At 39.4% G+C, this 14,052-nt stretch overlaps 1 protein-coding gene across 1 annotated transcript in view; it reads left to right on the plus strand.

The window, feature by feature from the left end:
- doc2g (double C2-like domains, gamma) overlaps positions 1-14,052 on the plus strand; it is a 44,042-nt gene that overhangs the window by 12,930 nt on the left and 17,060 nt on the right. Inside the window, exons 6-8 of the mRNA XM_008413470.3 lie at positions 9,721-9,847; positions 10,322-10,378; positions 10,916-11,040. Coding sequence (XP_008411692.1) covers positions 9,721-9,847; positions 10,322-10,378; positions 10,916-11,040 — 309 coding nt within the window. The remainder of the gene's footprint in view (positions 1-9,720; positions 9,848-10,321; positions 10,379-10,915; positions 11,041-14,052) is intronic.

A 14,052-nucleotide genomic window follows, 5' to 3' on the forward strand; every position in this document is an offset into this window, starting at 1 on the left:
TCACACTACATTATTGTCAAAAAAACACGTCTGTCCACCGAGACTTAACAGCTCAGGTGGGAGTCTCTTCTGACAGAAATATTACCAGTCTCACAGTCGAGGATCTGTCGGTTTTGCAAGAGTGGCAGGAAGACGAGCCATGCAGGACAAAACAACAAGCTTCACCTTAGATGTACAAAGCTGGTGGAGACATTTCCCAAAAGATTTGCCGTCGTCTTTGCAACAAAAGAATGCTCTAAAAAATGTCGACTAATGCATTCTCAATAATTTTTTAAAAGTTTGTTGAAGTATTGTTTTAAACAGTTTAAGGTTAATGAATACATTTTTCAATGCTGAGGTGTTTGCCGCACCACGAGTTTCCGCTGCCTCCTCCCTCCGCACAGCACTCTCCACGTGAAGCGATTCAGGTCAAACGTAGCCATCTTGGCCCAAAAAATGTTGCGCCGCTCCGCTCATCATGCATTGGTACGTTGATTCAGAGGCGCAGTCACGCATGCATTTTGTTTGTACTGAATGCAATCAGTGTCAGTTTACTAAGCCCATTTATAACAGGGCTGGATGTTTGTCCTGAGGAAAGACGACGCCGGCACGCGCACGCGTGGACACTCACACACACGGACAGATCCCATCCAAATACAAATGTAGGCAGTCAGGTGTGTGACAAGCCTCTTGTGTGCGCGTCAAGGGCAATCACTGGAAGGAAAGAACATACGTGGCCCCTCCTCCTTACGTCCTGAAAGCCCACACGCAAACCACACGTGTCCTTGAGGTGTACACATTAGCAAAAAACATTTTCTCTCATCCTCACTCACAGCAAGATATTCCCTTCAGACGAGAGAAACCCACGTAACCCCTGCTCAAGGACACAGCCTGCAGCCACGAACCAGCCTGAGAGGGCTCTGTGTTGCCAAGATGAGCAATAGCAGGAGCAAGAGATGAGGAGACACAGAAATGGTTGTCAAGATCAACAACGATTCATAAGATAAAGATAAAGTGGGATTTTAGTTGACTAACACATAAGACACAACAGAAAAGAGAAGTACAGGACAACAGGAAGGAAGATGACAAAACCACGGGACGATTCAAAACACGGGGGTCGGATGAAAAAAAGAAGAGTGGAGATGATTCACTGTTCTGGGTTAAAAGAGATGCTGCTGAAGTGGAGTTTACTCCAAAAAGACATCAAAAAGCTTAATGAACGAGGACAATGAGAAAGCGCGTGAGCCGGAGTGAATTACGAGCTCGCTGACAGCCGAGAGAAAAAGAGAGAAGAAGCGGCAGACATAGGAAACGATGAAGAAGGAAGCGTGGTCTGCCACAACAGTTTGGCCCGTGAATGGAGCCCTGGTCGCTTCACCAAATCATGGGAAGCGACCAGGGAAATGAGATACTAATAGGGGTCCCCAGAGTGATGTTTACTCTCTGGGTTGCTGCCCCGGAGGATAAAACTGTGTTGGTCCCAGCAGAGCAGCAGAGGTGGGGGATGCTCTTTGATCTCTGTGTGCACAGCTGAGCAGCAGGACTCAGCCCAGTCGCTTTGTAGGCCCACCTGACGGATTTTACAAGCTCGTGTGCTTGTGGTTCTTGGAGCGAATTCTAGTCCAACACAGTGGAATCAGGATTTGGTCAAAGCGAGGTTCTAATAGGTGTATTAGTATTCTGTCGTTACAAAGTTTATGACCTCTTGAAATTCATACACGGTTTAACACAGCGAATTGTATGGGCTTAAGTAGCTCAGGCTGCAGCTCTTCACCAAACAGCTGGAAGCCCTGCCAGTCTGCTATCTGGTGCTGAACACTCTGTACGGCTGGTTATCAGAGTTTTTTTTTTTTTTTTTAAATGCAAATATGGCTTCCAATTGCTGCAAGAACTTAGTGGAATATGCAGCAAGAGGAAACGGGTGACGTTATGTTGCGGTCAGTTAAATGGTGAGCTAAAGCCAGCTCCATTTTGGGAAATGGGAACACATTTTGATAATGATTACGTGTTAGAACGTCCTTTTTTTATTCACTTGGGTTATCGTTATGTAAAAAAAATAAAAAATCCATATTTGTTTTATGATCTGTAACTTCAAGTATGTAAAATAAAAATGGAGAAAAGAATCTATGACAGAGCAAATCCTTTTTCACGACACTGTGCTTTGAAGGTGTCCTAAATGCATTGTTTTCCTTCATCAGGGACAATGCAGTTAATCTCATCGGACATTGAGCCTTTATGATGTTCTGATCTCTAATGTACCTTTACCATTTGAAAAAAAAAGCTTTTTTAAATCATTGTATTTCGAATGTCCCTCAGACATCACAACCACATATGAAAAGTGAATTAATGGCTCATTAACCACACTACCAGATTGTTAACCAGCAGAGGATAGTTTAATGAAGGTTCATTGAGTTCCTCACTCGAGTCCTGTCAACCTATGGAAGAAGGTAAAATTAACTTCTGGTGTTATTGTTCAGTTATGAAGCAGACTCCAGCAGACTAGCAAATAAAGACCTTCAACTTATTGTTAGTCATGATCAGTAACCTGAACTCTTCAATTTGATTTAATTTCTGACTCCTGACCTGAAGGGAAATAATTCACTCTTTTTTTCCAAAGGAGAAATTTGACCTTAAGTTTAGAGGAGTTGACTCTCATCCTGGGTGCTTTAAACTCTCCTGTAAGCTACTGAAGCAGATACTGAAGGTCATAGCCTGAAGATGCCAACAGAACCAAACAGTTTGCTAGAAGTGACCTTGTTGTCCCCAAACTCACACACACACACACACACACACACACACACACACACACACACACACACACGCGCGCGCGCGCACGCACACATCATCCTTTCTATGTCTGTGCCCTGAGATCCTGTCTGCAAACACTACAAAGTGAAAACCAGGATTTTTCTTTTTATATCAAAATCTGATAGTTTTTTTTGTTGGTTTTGAATCCCAACATGTAGGAAACAGAGATTGACTATCAGTGAGGAAATTAGTCAGAGACTGCAACTAGGCAGTTGCTCGCAGAGGGTCCAAACCCAGATGGACAAAACAATTTGAAGTCCTGAGGGAGACCGAAGTACACGAGGGACTCTGCCTTCGGCTACATTAAATGCATGAAATTTTCAGAGTAATATGTTATATTTGGAAGGCAAAGGTGCTTGAGATTCTCCCCACTTTGTATGTCTCAGTGCTGTGAAAACTGCTGGAGAAAAACTTGCAGGAACTGATTGATGCTCCAGACGGTTTTTGCCTCTCCTAAGCAGATTTAACTGTGAAACTCCAACTCAGAGAACACACATCAGAGCACACTTGCTTGACCACAACAACCACTTTGCAGTGACTGTGTGCATCAGAGTGTGGAAAGTCATTAATGTGGTAACCCATTTGGCTCTGGATTGTGTCAGTCCAAAGGGGATTCCAGCAGCCTGTGTACAACACAGTATCAGCATAAAATATTAATGAGATTAGAATGAAAACATCTTAAATGAATGAAGGTGAAAAGAAGCCATCTTTCACATGACTTTCCTATAATATTCTTCTTACCTCGTTTGCTGTCCTGCTCACTCTCACAGAAAAACAAATCCTCATCCAGTCTTTTTTGTCACAATCTCAATTTTTTAAAACTATATCTTCAATCAGGGGCAGATGCACAAAGGTATTTGCAGGTGCAAAACTGAGTTTCAGTGTCTTTGTAATACTGTTAAGTAATGCTTGGGCATCTATGCTCCTGAGTGCTGCATTGAACAAATAGTGTCGCTCCTGCACAGTGTCTGTATTTAGGGGAAGCCCCTGCCATGCTTATGTAAATTTATGTAAATCCTAGCCAGTGTGGATTCCTTCGCCTTCTTGAAGACCAAAACGGTTTGCTTTACACAGATTGAGAGAGTAAAAATTGCGTTGCAGAAAAGCTAAAACAAAAAGAGGAAAAATAAACGTCATGGAGAACGGACACATTGCCAGAACCATTTTTTAAATTTATTGCTGGGATGTATGTGTGCACAGGTATTTCTGTCTTTTAGTCAGAATAACACAGGTGATAACATTTGTAGTTTTATCTATGCAACTTGCTTGCACAGACGTCTAAATCCTTTGAATGCAAACATGGGCAATAAGAGTTGGTAGATTTTTTTCCTAGAAGATACAGCATATTGTCTTGTCTTTCCCATTTTGAAGAGTGCCCAAAAGAAATTGTCCACATCATGATTATTGCCGTAAAAAATAGTAAGAACCTTTTAAATACCAATAGTTATTTTTTTAAAACAAAATGGTGCCTGATTGTTTTGTTTTTATTCCTGGAAAAGACTCATCTTAATTTGCAAGTCATATATGGTTACTCATAAAACAACAGATATAAATAAAAATATTTAAGATGTCTGTGAGACACAGTTACCCCCTTATGCTGCAACAACTTCAGCGAGAAGCTTCTTATAACCATCGTCCAGTCGGCTCAGTTTGACGTTCAGTCAGTCATCTTCACCACATCTACATGTCCAATGAGCCATTGAGCTACGTGAGCAAGAAAACGTTTTTGTGACGATAACTATACAACTGCATTAACTTCCTGACACACGGCTCGTTGTAGTATTAAAAAAAAAGTTGTGTGTAAAACAGAGTGAGAAATGCAGCTTGAACATTTGTTAATGTATTTCTTTTATTAGAATGGAGACTGATTATATAAAGCCATCGTGCCAAGGCACAATACAAAGAGGACGCGGCTAATAGCAGACAGTCCTGAAAAGGTCTGTAGTAGAAAGGAAAAAAAAAAAATCAAAGGGAAAACAGGACACTTTTTTTATTATCTCAAAGACTTTGGGTCTCTGAGTTTACTTTATCTCTAAGAGCCACTGGAGGTCCATTTAGTTATTAAGAATGAAGCAGCTGAGTAAACCAATAACTAATGTCTTCTATCGCTTATTCACGCTTGGCTTCATAGCAGCTAATCCTTTAATTGGCGCAGCAAGGCTGCCTGAGGTGTTCTAGTCTTGAGTGAAAAGTCCCATGAAGTGGAATGCAGTGCATCATCTTGATGAATTATTCATACGGGTAGTCTGCTTTCAAATCATAATTGTTTAAGCGCATCTGAGGTAACTCAAAAATCGCGTAGACCTCTCGCTAACGTTGACTTATTTCAACTGATTTTAAAGTTACGGAAAGAATGAGAAGTTTGCAGGAGGATTTTTTTTACCTTGCACTTTACAAGAAGACGCTTTTATTACGGTCAATCCCACAAATCTCTGTCGACTGAGAGAGATTTGCTGTACAGCTCAGCTTACTGTACTGGCTCTGGCTTTTAGCAAACTTGTCATCATTTTTAAAACAACTTGCGCTGATAAGTCAACACTTTCTTTCAGTTTAACGAGCCCACTCTTTTATTCCTAACCTTTTGCACAGAAAAATTGTCGAGTCGAGCATTAATGCATACCTTGGAGAGCAGCCGTGGGGACAAGCTCATCTTTAAGAGCTCTTGTGACTCACAGTGTGTCAGCAAAACTATCATCAAGCTGCAAAATAACACCAAACTGCGGAGGTAGTGTGATATCAAGAGAGCTAAGGTGTCTAACTGTGTGTGGGTTAAGGGAGTACAAATATGATGCCAGTGTGTGGCTTCTCAATTTCCCCTGTTCATATCTGTGTCCAATTTTCTCCAGCTACATAATAAATATCACTGTCCACGGCTGAGGGGAGTCAGGAGCAAAATCTAGGAATTGATTTAGTTTGGGATTAAAGGGGAGGCATACAGCATGAGTCAAAGCAAACTTTTCCCACATTTTCCCCATTTACAACCACAAACTATTACCAACACGAAGTGGAAGGTATTATATTTAGTTCCCCCTTACGACGATACTGTGAAATAAAATCCAGAGCAACGATTGGCTTCAGAATTAGTAATAGAGTCCCCCTGTGCATTATGTGCTCTCAGTGTAAACTCACAGAACCCCAGTGAATAAGCAAAGATAAAACTGTGTCGAGGATAAAGTCCTGGAGACGTTTAGAGGAGAGTTGGTTAGGTAGTAAAACGATATTCCAAGCTTTGTAAAGTTCACACAGCGCTGTTCCCTCCATCCTTCAACAACGCAATCTGCAAATCTACCAAGACTTGACCGTCCACTTAAACCGAGAGGTTTGGAGAGGAGAGCATTAATCAGAGAAGCAGTCAGGGGGCTCGTGGTAACTCTGAAGGAGCGGCGCAGATCTAGCCTGGCCAACACCTTGCACTCGTTTCTCATCTCTCTTCAGAGCTGCGCCTGGGATTTGTCCGATGGCGCTCGATATCTTGGGATCTGATTCATCGCGATACGTCAGCAAACAGATGGAGGAGTTGTGAACAATGACAGACGTTTCTGGACTGTTTTTGAATTGTAGTCTGGCTCTGTTCCAAACTACAACCATTCAGTCCATGTTGGTCCACGCTTCCAGATAATCAGCAATTAAAGTTGGAGCAAAAAGAATAGGACATGTTATTGCTGGAAAACCTAATAAAGACATATATCCTAACAGAGTTGTGGCTGTTATATCAACAAAAGGTGGATCTATTGTATTGCTAAATACAAACAGGCTCCACACTTTTCAGATTTAGTTTTTATAAAGATTATGGTTTTCTTCCTTTCTTCCTCAAACAAAAGGACACTGAAATGTTTGCGTTTCATTTGAAAAAGTAGACTCATCTTAGTAAATGTGAGAACTGATTGAATCCCATTATCCTGCTTTCTTTCTCCCGCTGCTAGTAAAAGCAGCAACAATAAGAGAATTGATAAGAAACAAAAATAGAAGAAATTAAAGAACATTTTATTTTAGACTTATTAGTCCAAAGGTGGTGGTATTAAATTATGGCTATTACCCCCTTGTGCTTTGATGAGAGTGGAGAACAGATGGCCGACACCCGTGTGAGTCCCTTTGGGAGGCGTGACGAATGATCCTGTGGAGGTGTTGTGCTGCTGTTGGTAAATGCAATCACTCAGGATTTAGAGTTTCCCCTGGCCATTATGTCTCCCACAATCCTCTGACTCATCCAGCTGCTGTCCAAGGGTAGAAAGAGGTTCGGGAAATGTACAAAACTGTTCTCTGGGTGGCATGAGGACTGGACTATGTGACCAAATAATCAGCAATGGAGTGTTTAAGTTATGAACAGAAGAAGGACCGGCCGACTAGGCTCAGCAGATGTTAAAATGTAGTGGGTATCGATCTTATCAGGTAGAATTTGGAACATGAAAATGTGCTCATGAATGCAAAATGGTTGTTTTCAAGAATCTGAGGTTCACATTTTTTCAAGTAAGCGTTGTAATTAGACCATAACTGTTTCTATATTTCTACTTCTCTGTCAAGGTTCTTGGAGTTTGTGGTGGGGTGTGAATTGGCAGTGAAGCATCTTTTATTTTATTGGCTCATAGAAATGCTTGGATGATGCTAGTCTACAGGAAAGAGTTTTGAACTTATCAATTTACTTTGAAAAGTGTTGGGGGGACAATACAAGCATTTAGCAAAACAAAAATGATATCCATATGGTTTTGTGTTTGCTTTTAAAGGAAGACAGCAAGATTAGGATGCTTAAAAAGTCAACATCACCTATCCCTATCCAAAGATGGAAAACGTTGCTATCTTTAAGATACATTTATCATCCCCAGTAACAAAGCTGGGAACAATAAAAACAACTTTAATTAGTTTTTTTATTATTCTTTTTTTTTACATTAGCAAATAGGTTTTTTTTCCTGGGACAGATAAAACGGAACATGTTTTTTTTTTTTGTGAGTGTTGTATGTTTTTTAATTTATACACCATAAATTTCATTAAAACAAGAGTTGGATCAGCTGTGCTACCTTTGTGAAATGAACTGAACGCGTCCTCTGCCTCCTCTGCCATCCTTCCTTCTTACTCCTCCTCCTGTCCCAGGCAAACACTTGGACGTTTGACATGCTGGTTCCAGGCCTTTAGTCATAACTGATGAGTATCTCTAACAGGAGCTGGGGAATGGCTTTGACTCATGACCAGGGCTGTCAGATGATTTATTTCCCTTTGCTCTGTCATACATGCAGGGTGTCTGTGATGGGATCAAGGTTGATGTGATATAAGACACAATTTCTCCCAAAAGTTTAGATTTCTTTTCCAAAAAAAAAAAAAAGCCTCCTTCTGTTTTCCTGGCAAACATTTCCTGTTTTTCCTTCATGATTAGATTTTGCATAAACACAAAACAGATGCTCCAGTCTCAAAGTTAAGCCATTGATTAAGTTCTCTACATAAATGGCATTTGGATTATTGTAGAATCTGAGAAAAATGTGAATCTGTGGTTCTGTACATACAGCAGGTATGAAGTTAAATGACAGCCATGGACGCAAGAGCACTCACAAGTTCATAAATCCGTAATAAGACCTTTAGAGTTACCATGTTAACTGTTAAGAGTCTGTCTCATTGATGGAGAGAAATACAGATTTTTCATATTTTTACAATGTGTGGACATGCTGATATATTACAGCCAATAATTCATTCAACTTTTATGGTTTCAAGGGAAAAGACAGAAACATCAACCGAATAGCAAATGAGAACCAAAATAAAGAACAAACGGCTTTATAAAAGGCAAACTAGACACCAGTATAAAACCAGTTTAATCTCCATACACCATTTTACTTTATCTTTTACTTTTCTGACTGTGGAATCTGACTTTTATTGTGATTTTGTAAAATAATATTCATGAGCAAAAAGGTGATTAAAGTTGTTTTTGGTTTATTCAAGAAAAAAAATATTTCAAAAATAATCAAACGGCCCAATTGGGAATCGGATCCAGGCAGCTCAGACCAGCAGAACATCAGACTGCTTATTGTGAGTGATGTGTTACCGCAGTAAAATTAACCTATTAATATAGATGACGTTCAGGCTGCAGTAGTGGTCACTGTTCAGTTTTTATTTTACTCTTTAATTTTAAAGACATAAACGTATTCTTCTTACGGGCTTAACTTGGATTAATTCCCCTATTTTTGTCAAATTTGACAGGTTTTAAAAACACAGTAGCACACTTTGCTTAATGTTTTTCAATGAGAATACGGAAAATTCAGTTTAACATTTCTTTTTTCATCATGAGTATTTAATGGGTTTTTTTTGTTTGTTTCTTGCAAATGTCGCATTTATTTTTTATCTCTCAAGTCTTTTTTTCTTTCTTCACACTGATGCATGAGGCCTTCGCTTCAACTTCCAGGAAATGTTCCTCGTTGAATAAAATAAAGTGCATATTATAACATTGTGTTGTTTAGGTGAGCAGTAGGTGAGGATTAAATGGCAGAAAGTGGGTGTGATTTTGCTATGCTTTGTTTGTTTTTTTTAGCAACACAAACACCAGCCAAGTTTTTCTAACCATCGATTTTAAAACAGTATTTTGTTCTGTGCAATCAGCCTCTTCCACAGCTCTCTTTACTGCAGAAACTAAAAGTCTGATTGCATGATAATTTTTTTTTTTTTTGTCCTTTAATATCCTTCAGTTTTAGTGAGGAAATCACAGATTTTTGGGGTGCGGGGGTTTTGGAAACACTCATGCTCCTCAGCAATCACACAGCTTGTGATGATTTCTGAGAAGAGCGCTCACCTGCTCAGCTACTCATGGAAGCATTTTGTGCTGCAGATACTTGCTTCAGAATGCCGAATTCACTGGCAGGCCTTAATGTAGAGCTTTCTTTTGTTCGCCCCCTCTTATCCTCTTGTATTCATCTGGGTGTGTGTGTGTGTGTGTGTGTGTGTGTGTGTTGTATGAAGGCTGTGTGTGTGCGACATGGACAGACTTGGACGAAATGAGTTCATTGGGGAGGTGAGAGTGGCCCTGAAGAAACTGAAAGAGGGTGAAAACAAACGCTACAATATGGGCCTGGAGAGAATCGCGCAGGTATGAATAACATCAAAAATGTGTCAAATAAAAAAATGGAAATTAAAGACATTATGTACAAGACACCAGTTTCCAATTTTTTTTGTTTTTGTAAATCTTTGGTGCCAAGTTTTTCTAATTCAGATTTATCTTTAAGAACTAGAGCATAGAAAGATGTTGGATTTTAATTGATGACCCACGTAGTAGGTTACAAAGAGGTTATTTCTATGCCGATTCAGCAGACTTTTTATTAAAATCTTGTTGTTGAGATAGAAACAATGAGATTTATATTTTTACCTGTATCTGCACTCATTATCTGGGGGTTGTTTGCAGTCAACCCAAAGCATTGACAGTTTTTAAATATTTATTTATCGTACATTGTATGGTTGTTGTAACATTCACTGTTATCATCTCATGTCACATTTTTCTAACGTCATGAAGCCCTTGTTAAAAAAAATCAAAATGTCCAAACAGAAGAATTGTGTCTCTTTTCAGAATAAGGAAACTAACAATCAGTTGGTGGAGCAGGGAGCAGTCGTGGCAGAGGAAGAGGTAATCAAAACGTCATCTTCTGTAATATATCATATTTAAAAAAAAAAAAAAAAAAGATCTTAAAAAGTGTAATTGCACACGTTTAATCTGAGTCGGAAGCATGAACTTTATTAGTCTAGGAGAGCAATGGAAGTGCTCTGATGGTCACCGCATATCATCAGTGTGAAAATGACACCAGTCTGGTGTTTTGCTCCTCTCATGGCCTTCATCTAATTTCTCTTCATGATTTCGAGACAGAAGCTAATAGCCTTTGGTCTCTGATTAGATTCGGATTCTGGTTCACCTCGAAGATTAAAGCAAGAGGAGAGTAGTGCCTTTTAGCCAGACTCAGATAAGACATGTAATTACAAGGTTTAATTTGAAACCCCCAGGCATACACAATGGACTAAATGTAAAAGTATCAAATACATTCCTAATGCTCCTTTTAATTACTTTGGGTAAATTATTTTTGAAGAAACTTTGTGACATTTGCAGTCCCCCAAGCGGGAGAGAGATCAGGGTGTGTCTGAAAGCTGTTTGTGCTTTTGCTGCCCCCAGCGCGGACGCATCCTGGTGTCACTGTGCTACAACACAGAGAAGGGCTGCCTGCTGGTTGGGATCATACGCTGTGCCCATCTGGCCGCCATGGACTCCAACGGCTACTCTGACCCATTTGTCAAAATGTAAGTCAAGATCCACAAAAGTACTGCGTGCAGATGTTTATGTGTTGCTCTTGAGTATAAAAAGTCAGAGGTTGTTGAAATTGATGGTCAAATAAGCTTTTTTGTTTTAAACCAACAGATTGTTTGGATAAGTGGAGAGATAATGAATGAGTAAATAGTTTTTTTCCTCTAATTTTTAATTTCCTTGACAGAGATGTAGTAGTTTTGAAAGTAATAGAAAATGAAGAAATTACAAGATTAATGGATCAAAGCATCCGTAACTTTGGTTCATTTTCATTAAGCTCCGAAAAGATCGTCAAAGTAGATTCTTCGCTTTAACCAGCCAGTGAGAGTGAATTAAAAGGAAAATTGAAAAAATATATTATTTTCTCTAGTGTGATTATTTTATTTTTACAGAAGATTGAGATAATTTGTGAACCGTTACAAAATGTTCTTGTGAAAAGTGTCAACCTGCTAATCATGGTGGATTGATCTTGATGAGTTAAATCACTGATGGGGAAATAGAGCTTTAATCTAACATTTGGGGCTCTTCATTTGATCCCGATGTCTGAAGTTAAATCCCTCCACATATTATTTTCCAGAACCTGTTCACCAAAAGATTTGGTGATTCTGTCAACCATGGCGTTAAGCTTTTGCTGCGGCATACAAGCCACCAACACTGTGAGCGCTACTGCTGTGCTTTTGCCCCAATCTTCAGATATTTGAAAATAACTACATGCAAGTTTCTGTAATCTTTCAGTGACATCTGCAAAGTAATAATTCTCTCCTCGGTAATTATTGTAGCAGTCTGACACAACTTTAACGACTGAGGATGCTTTTAGGAGGTCTGACTGATCTAAACCTCTAGGAACAACCTTTTGTAGAAATCATTTTCTGTTTTTGTATAACAGTCACTTCTGCTGAGATATCGCTCAGATATTTAGGATGTAGTTTTGTAACTCTTGACACTTTTAAAGGAAAAAGTGAATATGAAAGGATAGTGCTGGGTACACCATCCTTTCTCTGCATCTCTTTTCACTTTCTCAGGGCAACGATTGGTTGAGAGGCAGTACATTCATGGTCACGCCATCTAATCTGGAAAGCTAACCTTCTCTGGAGCATCCAGGAAATATTGTGACATTTTATTATCACAAAATCTCATTTCATCGCATCAGGCGCCTCAGGTTTCTGCTCTTCTTACAGGTGTTTTTCATCTGCTTAATACCTTAAAGTTGCAAAATGAGACCCTTCTGGTTTCCATCATTTAAAAAAGCTAAGTATTTTTTTTATATTGTGCTGGATAGGACACAGGGAAGATTTTAGGGTTTTGAAACTGTTGAGTGAATCTGAAATGAACCTTGAAATGAACCACTAAGGCAACGTAGACTTCAGGGTGTTGTACGATAACACCAGTATGCTTAAGTAAAATCAGACCCAGATTCTGTGATTTCAAACAGCATCATCAGGCAGGGCAGAATGATACAGCAACTTGAAAAAGTATTCATGCCTCCAGAACTTCACATTTTGTTACACAACCATATTTAGATCTTATGTAGCCCAACACAGAGGTCGTGGTTGCTAAGGGAACCACGACCTCAGGTTCCCTTAGCAATGCATGCCACAATTTTTTAAAATGAACCTTGAAATTGTCCAGATTTTTTGTCCAAAAAATCTGGACAATTTTTTAAAATTGTGGCATGCATTTTTATTTTGACTCTGCACTAAATAAAATGTAGTGTTTCTAGTTGCTTTCAGAGCCCACCTGTGTGTGTTTCAATCTTCCTATAAATGCAGCTCCTCTGTGAAGGTGTCGGATGTTTGTTAAAGAACATCAGAGAACAAACGGCATCATGTAGCCCAAGCAACACACCAGATAGTCATAAAACTTCTCCCCAAGCCCCTGACAGAGTGAGATATTGTTTATCTGAGCTGACGTAAGTCTCCTCAAAACACTAAAATACACAAAAGAGGAGAGGTAATGCCTTAAGCTCTGCAAACCTGAGCCACTCTAACTGCAAGGCGTGGATGGTGACAGAAACAAAAAACCACACAGCTCAATCTCTGATCAGTTTGCTGTCCTGGAAAACCAACAGCTCCCACTCAGACAAAGTCCTCTGTAACCAACAGCACCTCCAGGAGTGGGAGGCTTCCTGGGAATAGCAGTTCACTAAAGCTCAACTACAGAAGAAGTTTTATGTTTTGTGTTTAATTAATGTTTAATCTGTTGTGTTTAATTAATGTGATTTTTTTTTTATTCAAAAAAAAAAAAAGTAGCAAAAGACTTGTCTGTGTTCACTCGATTTTGTTCTGCTTTTATGTTTAACCTAGATATGGTTTATTTTTAGCCAAGAGATGATTTGTGCTTAATGGGTTTAAATCTGGAACAGGCTTCTGCTGAGTAAATCTGCAATGCTGTCAGTTAAAGACATTAACGTGTCTGGTTTTCTTTTATTCGCTACACTTTTATCTCTAGATGCAAATGTTTTCCTGTTGCGATCCAGAGGCTTGATAAGAGTTTGAAAGAAGCAGTCAGCTAGCGGGAGATACAATGCTGCGAGACACTTTTGATGGAGATTTCTGTGTTAAGTCTATTCTGTGATCTGCTGCACCCATAGCATCCATCTCTGCATAAATCTGTGGAGGACTGGGCATGTCAGTCTTCAAATAAAGATCTGCAGAGAGAGGGAAGGTGTCCGGCTTGATGTTAACTCTTGTGACTGAGACAGCGCTGTTAAAAAGTGTTGGCCTCCTTGCAGACTTTATATCTTTTTTTTCTGTCAAGTTTGCTTAAGATGTTTTAATCCGTTTCTTGTTGTCAAGCTGGTAACACGCAATTGACTTCTTGCTTCTGTGGGCCTGACAGAGTTGATTAGTTTGTAAACTATACATTTTTTTTTTTATTTTCTCAGATTGCTATTGCTGTTTATTTGATCATCTGAAGCATCTAAGTGTGAAAAAGCTGCATAAATGTCATGACAAGCTGGTGAAGAGCAGGATCCAAATGCAAGAAGGAGGCAGATGGGGAAAAAAAAT

The sequence above is a fragment of the Poecilia reticulata genome, chromosome 1 (assembly GCF_904066995.2).
Source record: "Poecilia reticulata chromosome 1, P_reticulata-male-v2, whole genome shotgun sequence".
NCBI classification, from domain to species: Eukaryota; Metazoa; Chordata; class Actinopteri; order Cyprinodontiformes; family Poeciliidae; genus Poecilia; species Poecilia reticulata.